Source organism: Trifolium pratense, linkage group LG2 (assembly GCF_020283565.1).
Source record: "Trifolium pratense cultivar HEN17-A07 linkage group LG2, ARS_RC_1.1, whole genome shotgun sequence".
NCBI lineage: Eukaryota > Viridiplantae > Streptophyta > Magnoliopsida > Fabales > Fabaceae > Trifolium > Trifolium pratense.
The window spans coordinates 28,580,963-28,591,114 of NC_060060.1; the positions used below are offsets into that span (position 1 = coordinate 28,580,963).

The 10,152-nt window shown below is 34.2% G+C and overlaps 1 protein-coding gene across 1 annotated transcript; it reads right to left on the reverse strand.

Annotated features, from left to right (window-relative positions):
- Positions 1-836: 836 nt before the first annotated feature.
- On the reverse strand, positions 837-9,833 carry LOC123905537 (putative PAP-specific phosphatase, mitochondrial). Its single transcript, XM_045955184.1, has 9 exons — positions 9,679-9,833; positions 9,473-9,569; positions 9,184-9,286; positions 8,515-8,729; positions 6,509-6,568; positions 2,585-2,961; positions 1,472-1,550; positions 1,349-1,399; positions 837-1,218 (listed from the first exon to the last, which is right to left on the reverse strand). Exons 1-9 carry the CDS (start codon positions 9,786-9,788, stop codon positions 1,072-1,074), a joined length of 1,239 nt encoding a protein of 412 aa, XP_045811140.1. The 5' UTR covers positions 9,789-9,833; the 3' UTR covers positions 837-1,071.
- Between the last annotated feature and the right edge of the window lie 319 nt (positions 9,834-10,152).

Consider the following 10,152-nt stretch of genomic DNA (forward strand, 5'->3'; position numbering starts at 1 on the left):
TTTTTAAATATATATGTGATTTTCTCACAGGGGTAATTTTGTAATTTATATATTCTAAAAAATCAAAATTTTACTAAAATTACAATATTTTAAAGTAAAATGATTATTAAAAAAATTGACAAATAGGGATATTAATTTAAATTTCATAAAAAATTAAATATAATTCTTTTGCAATAGTAGTTTTATTATTTACGTATGAGATATATCGTATATTTATTTGGCTTATCTAACATGTATATATTATTGAGTTATTTATTTGATCATGATTCATATAAAAAATTAAACTTGATTATTTTCTCATGATTTTTATTTTAAATTATAAAAAGTTATTTGATTACTTATTTATATTTTTTATTTATAAAATTCAAAGTATTACAAAATAATTTTAAAAAAATAACAATTGTTTTACAAGAGTAATTTTGTCAATTAAATATGTTATATATCTTATCATATTATTATGAGCAAGTATGTATTAAAAACAAAATATAATAGTTATCATGTTTGTTATCCTATGTGCACCAAACATAGGATATGATAACTGAGTATAACTGTTATCCTGTTGTTATCCTATCTTATCCTTATCCTATTTTATATCATATCCTGTCACTATACTATCCTGCGCACCAAACGGACCCTTAACATCTACAAGTCAAACTTAACATAAGAAAATGACAGGAAAAATTCTATTGATCATAACTTTGACTCAAATACGTAGAGCTAATATCATATGTGTCAACAACTAAGAGTAAAACCAATGCCTTTTAAAAATGGATTTGATTAATCTAAAGAGAACTAATTTTAGAGTGTAATGCGTAAATATTATATACAATATTATATAGACATGCATAACAAATCATAAATATATTGAAATATTAATACAATATTTGATTTCATCACTTTATTCTCTACTCATTTTAAAGGAGACAAATCCTTTAAAATCACTAGAAAAATAGTGGAAATGAATTATATACCATATGCTGTATTATATGTGACAGAGATTACAAATAATAAGCTACCAAACAGTATAGTAACTTTTCCGAATAATGTTAGAATGAATGAGCATCAAAAACATCAAACTCTTGAAGTCTGAGAGATGATCTGTAGAATCTGATTATGTAAATTGCCATTGGTAGCAAGGATGCCGCCTGAGGGGAATATGATCCGCCGGCTAGGTTGATCTGCTGCGAGATCTATTTCTATCCCTTCCCAGTCAGTTACCTGATCGAATTAGACGTTATCCAATGAAACAATTTTGAATAACAAAAATAATGGTTACAAGTGATCATAAAAATGAAGGAAATAAGGTAACAAAACTATTGAAATACTTTCCATGTACAAAATCCCATACCTTTCCACCTGCCTCATGAATGCATATCATGCCAACAGCATGATCCCAAGCCTGAAAAGACACAAATTAAAAGAAGGAAAAAAAGTATTACCATACAATTAGAAAGTAAAAATTGATAGGTACCTTGATAGTAGTCTTCTGTTTTTCGCGTTGAATGAAAACAGAGGCTCTACCGGACGCCACCATCAAATACTTGCATAAACTACATTGATCACCAAGAATGTTCATGTCAAGAAAGGAGGAAATGCAAGCAAGAAAGATGAAAAGTCTATAAAGCTAAAAAATTAGTTACATGAGATAAAACTATCAATAAAATACTGAATAATAATCGCAAATCAATCAATAATTAGTAATCAGAGAAACAATTGCTATTCCAACTCCACATTTAAGATACTAACAAAGACTTGTTTCCAGCGAGTACACTGTAACTTTACATACTGTAACTTTACATAAGAGACTCTATTGGGTTTAAGAGAGTCAAGCCTATCCTTGTTAGTCTTAGGTTTGAGTGTGGCTGAAATAGACTCTATTGGGAGGTGCCTTATTTTTGGTGGTGGTGTTATGCAGTAACAAAAACAATGATTGCTTTAAACCAGTGTTATTAATTCAGGTCATTAATTCAACCAGTAAGTCGATGCTTGGACACACACACATATGTTATCAACTTTAAATCAAAAGTTCAAAATACAACTAAACAATCAAGGTTTATGGAGTACAAAATTGCAGTTGTATAACTAAGAATATAATACATAATATAATTATGCTAAAAAAGAGCCAAATGTGTGTCAAATTTGAACACCTTTTCTTTATCAAATAGAAAATCACGTTTTAATTACTTTGATTGCCTTTTATCTTTGTGAGTGTTAAGCATTTTTTTCCTTTCGTTACAGCTAAAATAATTATTTTTAAAAAAAGATAAACAACTCAGTCAACCTGGTTATTTTTGGCAGAGTCAACACGGCAAGTCAGCAATGTTACTAGTTTTTATAAAAAAAATTGCCTCAGTAAAACTGGTTCATGTTGGTTCCCAAACTCAGCTGTTTTGACATATATCACTGTGACTCGTTAAGTTGATTCACCAGTCGAATCAACCAGATAGACTATTGAGTCATGTTTATTAGTAACTGATTTACACATTGCCTTCTACTCAACACCACTTCATAGCATATCAATTATTGAAACATTTTGATTGGATGTAATAAAGTAGAAAACAATTACAGATAATATATCTCGTACCTTCCACAACATGTCGCCAAAATAAGAATTTGGCTGCTCCCTACATCATTTGCATTGCTAGTTGCATTAAATGTAGAAGACAATGGCAGTGACTCCCATGTTTGACTCTCTGGAATACAAAAGCGTGCTTTATGTACCATGTTAAATGCATCAACAAAACATCTGGTCCACACAGCAGATGATTTGGGCTTGCTATTCAACCTTTTTGTCCATGTTCCATAGCCTTTATGAGCAATCATCATAATTCCTGATCCAGAAAGAGCTTCCCTGCCCTCCTCTGTCTCAGCGGAGGATTTTTCAGATAAGTCCTCTTGCCAATTAGGGCAACCCATAATCCCAATTACAATCTCTCCTTCAACCACAAGTGCCAAACCCACCTGTATATTTTGGAAATCTCTTGGAGATTATTATTGTATTTTTTTGAAATCTCTTGGAAAATATTAGTGTACAGTATCAGAATTCAATCTAATGTAATTGTAATGTCACAAGTTAGTTCAGTTGGCAGCTGCCTAATAAAGTTGCGAAGGTAGTTGGTATCTAGAAGCTTATAATAACAGCTTCACAGTTAGTTGTGTCAGTAATAGGAGAGTTAACTAGAATAACAGCTGTAGAATGTTAAGAACGTGTTTATATAAATCTGTAGTGCTTAAACCCTTTCTCAATAAGATTAAGTTTTAGATCCACACTGAAATTTCAGATTTCTAAAATTCTCCCTGTCCCCTGTTTTCAAAAGAGCAAGATTAAGATGCTAAAGAAAACAACAATCATGGCAATTTGCAAGTATTCCTTATCTTAAGACAGACACACACACCACTTGTATTATACACATTCCTCAAGAGGAAAAGGCATCGTAGGCACCAATGCATCTCAAGCAATCGTTTACTCTAAAAACTGCAACCGAGAGATCTTCAAGATGGAAGCTTTAGGCTATGTTTGGGAGTTTAGGAGGGAAGGGATTTGGGAAAAAGGAAGAAGGTAAGGATAAAAGAAGGATAGTCCCTCAACTTGAATGCGGGGTTCATGTTTCTTCAAAATACAAAATCCCCCTATTATGGGGAAACTAAAAAAACGTATTGGAGAAGGATCATGGAGGGCTTAGATAGATTCTTCAAATCCTTTCAATGTTTTTATAATACTCTCAAAATTAAAAATACATTAATTATAAGCATTTTCTTCTCATTCTCTACAAAACACTTGATAGAAACATGGATCATGAAGTGGGCCTTGACTTTAGGCCCAAACCTAAGATATGGAGAGCATGGCTATATAAGTGGTTTCATAGAGAGAAAATATGTCATCGAAGAATTCTGTTAGAATGAATGGGTCACCATCTTGGTGATTGGGGGAGCCTTTGAGCTCTTGGGGCTGATAGCTATTGTTATCAGTTTGTTCTCTTTCTTATTTTTACATTCCACCTACTTGTAATTGTTCACAGATTTCATTAATATAATTGCAATTCCCTTTTCATACTCAATTTTACTCTGTTCTTTGATCTGAAACCCATCAATTGGTCCGACCTACCGGATCAAAACCACCCTATACCCAATTCACCATAGTTGCGACAAACGACGATGGGAGATACAATTGAGTTGTTGGTAGAGAAGTTGATAGAAGGGAATGCAAAGATGTTATTGCTATCAAAACAAATGTATCAACAGACTCTCGGGTTGAGTGAACAGATAGGAAGGATGAGAGAAGAGATTCAAAAGGTGAAAGAGAACGATTCTAAATCTCTGCAGAAATTAGACATGCTCACACCAACACCAGAACCACAGAAGACGATGGTTAACACGTTGGTGTTGGGGAAGAAAGGAGTGGCATTGCTCCCAACCGAGATAGAAGCAGATAACACAGCGGTGAGTGTTAAGGTGAATCAAGTGGTTGTGATCGATTCGCCGCCGTCGTCGGAACCGCCCAATGCGGATCTACAGGTGAAGACACTCCTGGAGCCGAAACCACCAGATATGGGTGAAAGATTGTTACCAATAACATGGAATTCCTTTATCAGTATGTGCAACAAGAGAGGTACGTGAAAGTTTTCAAGTACTTCAAAAATATACAATGTGCTGATTCACATATATTGTTATGTGGAAATAAGACACATGGATATGTTAGGTGGATTTGTGTTATTGGAGATGGAACTACCATCATTATTGTTGGTGGTGATCTCATGAATTTGAAGCTGAGAGAAACATTTTCTGGGCGTGTTTTTTGGTTTATGATGTTTTTTCAGTGTCTGGTCAGTATGTAATGCAATTGTGATTCTCTAATTGGTGTGAGAAAATTGTTTGAAGGGTTAAATGTGATAGAAACTATCTCATGGAATTCTTTGATTTCCAACTATGTAGGATGTGGGAATGTTTTTATAGTTCTGAAACAAAGGTCAGCTCGTAAGTTTTTTGCGTTAAGCTCACACATTGATCAAGAGAATGCAGCATTAACTCTATGGAATGCTACAAATGAGCTTGATTGTCTCTTAGCCAAAGATGTGACTGATAACATATTTTTCCTTCTGCTTATAGTAGAAAGTAACTGCAGCATGGCTCCTAATGATGTTTATCAGTGGAGTAACATGATTTACTGCTTACAGAGTGATTTAATTCCAAAGAAAAAAATTGATTTGTTATATGAGTTGCTTAAAAGTCAATCAGCATGGAATAAAAGTTTCTACAAAATACTCAATGAGCATTCAAGTGAAAAAATAATTTACCTTGGCTTTCTCAAGGGTTCTGTCAAGGATTCTGATGGATTTGCAAAGAAGAATTTGAGGGGAGTTTATGAAATAGAGGGAAAAAATATTGTTGGAGTTGGGTATGGAAATGGAAACTTCAAGACAACATTCCTGCCAATGTATTTGAAGGTGTATGATCATGAACAAGGATCGGAAAAATATACAAGGGCAGCTATTATAATTCATTACATGATGCAGCCATGTTTGGATAGATATGATGTTTCTATAGTGGCATATGGTCAAAACCATTCTGAAAAGACACACATTATGGTGGATGTTGCAAATGAGCTTGATTTTCTTCTAGCTTTAGCGAGGAATGATGACATATTTTGCCAATGTTTTAGGAGTCTGAGGTTGCCAAAAGGGAAGGAGGTAAATGTGTGTTCATGGAGTTCTTTGGTTGATAGAAATAATTTGTTGCCAAATGCTTTGATTGAAATGTTTATGCAATCTTGGAATTTGGAAGGAATGAAGGTTGGGTTTGCTTTTGGAATTATATGTATACATGCATTCATACAATGGGATCCACGAGAACTCAATTTTCCTATTGCAACTACAACTTGTGACTACTGCTGGAATTGTTTCCTTACTTTTCATGGATTGCTCAACTTTGTATTTGATAAAGGCAAAATTTTGATGGATGCAAATTTCAACCTTGAGGACAAGGTTGTTTTGAAGGGGTGGATATTGATAGAAACATGGATCATGAAGTGGGCCTTGACTTTAGGCCCAAACCTAAGATATGGAGAGCATGGCTATATAAGTGGTTTCATAGAGAGAAAATAAATCATCGAAGAATTCTGTTAGAATGAATGGGTCACCATCTTGGTGATTGGGGGAGCCTTTGAGCTCTTGGGGCTGATAGCTATTGTTATCAGTTTGTTCTCTTTCTTATTTTTACATTCCACCTACTTGTAATTGTTCACAGATTTCATTAATATAATTGCAATTCCCTTTTCATACTCAATTTTACTCTGTTCTTTGATCTGAAACCCATCAATCCATGTTTCTATCAACACTCTTCAAATAAGGTGGAAGATTTCTACATCTTTTTCTCTCCTTCCCTCTATCCAAATCCCTCCTTTCCAAACTCCCAAACAAAGCCTTATGAAACGTTTACGTTGTACACGAATATATGAAAACAATTTAAAAAGTATCAATAAAAACTCGAAGCAATCTTCATTATAACTTACCACATACAATGCTTTGTTATCTTTCAGAAATCCACGTGTGCCATCAATTGGATCAAGCACCTGTATTTAATCAATGGACTTAATAGAAGTTTTGCGGGGAATAAAACAAACAAAAGTCAACCGATGAATTATTGACATAAACCTACAAATATACAAGGTCCCAAGGGTTTAGACATCAAATAGTAAGAATATACAATTTTCACAAAAGCAGGACATGTAATCACCACCATTTGCTCATCTCTGATAGATGGTGAGGTCCAAGAGAAATTGAGAATCTCAAATCAGATTTTCATTCTGGATGAGTTGTGAGTTAGTTACCATAATTTTTATATGAACTCTAGCTTGTCTTGCAGGCGACAAATAGGCCTTAACAGAAATAAATCCTATCTAACTCCGAAAGTTGCTTAACATAAACTGTAACAGTTTATCCAAAGACTCCATGTAAAGGATACACCTACAGTCCTACACACACATGCAATGTAATTCTCTATAATTCCCTTGCAAATTCAGGGTTGTAAGCGCAAAACATCTACATGGAAGTAATGTGCTCATGAAGGTTCCAATGAAGGCAACATAAAGACAACAAAATGGTTCAACTCATAGTAAATAGTAATTATTAAGAAGGCAATTTTCATGTCAAATATTGAAGTCAAGAAGCCATGCAACTTGAAGATGAAGACTGGAGTTGAAGGCTTGAGGCTTAGGCTCTTTTTGTAAGTCTCTTAAGACATACTTAGAATTGTTGAAGATTAATAGACTTGAGATAATTGAGAATTTAAACCTAACATGCATCATCTAGCATAACATGGAATAGGCGTCTTGTTTTTTTTTGAAAACTTGGTATCCGGTCTTAGGACCGACTAATCCAAGGGGACCAATCCCACCGCCCACTTGCGGGGGCCCCATTTAAAGCCAGAGTTTTTAATGTTCTGTATGGACTTAGCCCACCGAAATTGACACCAGGGAGAATCGAACCTAAGACCTTGAGAGGAGCATACTCCAAGGACCCAAGCCAACACCACTAGACCAACCCCAAGTGGGTTAACATGGATACAGAATAGGTTTTAAGTTTTGATGCATACATGATCATGCAAGTTACCTTGATTGACATATAAACAGGTAGATTTGATCAAGATTAATAGACTTAAGAGAATTCAGAATTTAAACCCGACATGCATCATATAACATAACATGGAATAGGCTTAAGTTTTGACTTTTGAGGCATACATGATCATGCAAGTTAGTTTGATTGTCATATGAACAGAGCATACATGTAAGATTTGCATATGTGATTAGAATGCACTTAGATATTTGAATTTTGAAAGGCACTCCATATAAAGTCTAAGATGTATGATCATATAGAAAGCCATTTGGATCATATAGTGTGAACCAAACTACCTAAAGTGCTGTCAAGGATGCCTAAACCGATTAATGCATGGAGGAGTCAATTCCTACTAAAGAAGTGATTCACAGACAAGAGGTAATGTGTGAATCGATTCACATACATATGAATGAACCAAAGGAATCGGTTCATAAAAGTGTCTTGACAAGAGAAAAGTTCAGCACCATTTCTCAAACAACGATATTCAGCACCATCCACGGTTACCGGAAAAGGCACGTTCTAATTACTATGACAGGAGGAGAGGTTTGAGAGATAAATCAGGAATTTCAAGTCTTATTTTTATTCATTGTGATTTGTGCGTTTACAATAGTATTTGTACAAATACCCAAGCTTGTCTTGTTAGCTACAACAGGACTTAACAGAACAGTCACTCCAAACTAACTATGACAGTTACTAAATGGAAAACATATCAGAGTCTAACAGCCTGTGGAATATTCTAGAGATTCCACAGAAAGCCTATACACATAGAATGCTCTACCAATCTCCAGGAATGAAATGTGAAGAAAATCTTTATGCAACATAGAAAAGAAGCTAGGATTCAAAAAATTTAAAAGATATAACGCATCACTTTATAGCATTTAATTTAACTGCTTAATATGCCCACCCAATATGTGGCCGGCTTTGATCCAAATACAAAAGCATCCTTGCCCCCTCTATCAATTGCTTTGAGTACATCATCTTGCGTCAATGTTTTACTAGTGGAACTAGCTTCAGCAGTTACTAGCGCATCAAGCACGGTATCCACTAAGTTTCTTGATCGCAAGAAAGCAGAGTCCTCCTCAGCCACCAATGGGATAGAAGGGAACAACTTACTTAATTCTGTTTTGATAAGATAAAATATAAAACCAAACTTTTCAATCCCACGAAAAGAATAACAGCTTCTGATAAATCATATTCGGTCCTATAAGATAATCATAATAATAGATTAATTATATCAATATAACTGTAACCTAATATAAGGAAACTATGTTGCATTGCACAATACTAATTACTAGTATTTCTGCTATTAGATAAATCACATTGGCAAAAAGTTAATGAGTACTCTATTAATCAATCTTCATTAGCATTTCCAAATTTCCACCGAGCTTTTCTTACATATCATATTCATCACGTTTTTGTTATACTCCCGAATTGAGCAACTTAGGCAGAACCACAATTGACAATGCTAATTCAAATTCACTATAACACATTGGTTTCATTCACACACACACATCAAACATATCAGAATTCAGAAACAACTCAGGCTACTTTATCTTTGAGATGAAGTTAATACCTAAACTTATGAGAGCCTGAACTCCAAAATCAGCCACAGTAACTGGAGTCTGATCATTTTTTTCAAGAACCTTCCCATCAGTAGAGAATAAAGATGATTTCACCTACACAATGAAGAAAATTACAACATTTTTTTTTAGCTATAAAATAAACAATGTACACACAAAAAATCCAATTTTGACATAACCCCTCTTCAGAATTTTCCAAACTACAAAGTGAATACAAAAATTATAGAAAATTCAGAACAAAAACTAAATTTTGGGAAAATGGTGGCAAAGAAGATTCATTACCTGAACACAGAGACGGCAAGCATTCTGAACCACATCAATGGCAGCTTCAAGCTCTTTGTGATACTTTGCATTTTGCTTCGGAAATGGAAGGTTTGACCTAAATGAACGAATTGGTGAAAATTGGGAATTAGTAGTGAGGAGATTATGGGATTTGAGAAGAAATGGAAGATTTTGATTTGAAGATGAATGAATGGAGGGAAGAGAACCTTACGTTGAAGCGTCGGATTTTGCAGCTACGAGTTCGAGTGCCGCCACCGTCGAGAAATCGGACGGCGGAGATATGAGATGAACGGAGGATATCCATCACCAAAGCCATTGGTGCTCTTGCGTGCGTTGAAGAGGAGACCGTATAATTTTTATTTTATTTTTTTATAAAGGGATAAATTTTATTTAATTTTCATCCATCATTAACAAAAATATGCATGCGGTTCGATTTGATTCGGTTGTTTTTAAAATCATTCAAGTCAAACTAAACAAATGCAGTTAGGGCTGAGTCGGTTTGCACGATTTATTATCTATATATATAAATCCTAGATAGTTATGGAATTGTCTATCTAAACCCTAATCCACAAACCAATGAAAACCTTTCATTTAGCCACATTATCCACTTACATCCATTTAATGTGGGGTACTATTTGTAATTATTATTATTATTATTTTTATTATTATTATTATTATTA

Excerpts from the sequence above, each read along its gene's own strand:
- LOC123905537 (XM_045955184.1), bottom strand. The coding sequence starts at position 9,788 with ATGGCTTTGGTGATGGATATCCTCCGTTCATCTCATATCTCCGCCGTC. Across the intron at positions 9,287-9,472 it reads CTTGCCGTCTCTGTGTTCAG|GTGAAATCATCTTTATTCTC; the intron begins GTAATGAATCTT and ends TTCATTGTGTAG. Across the intron at positions 1,219-1,348 it reads TTCATGAGGCAGGTGGAAAG|GTAACTGACTGGGAAGGGAT; the intron begins GTATGGGATTTT and ends TAATTCGATCAG.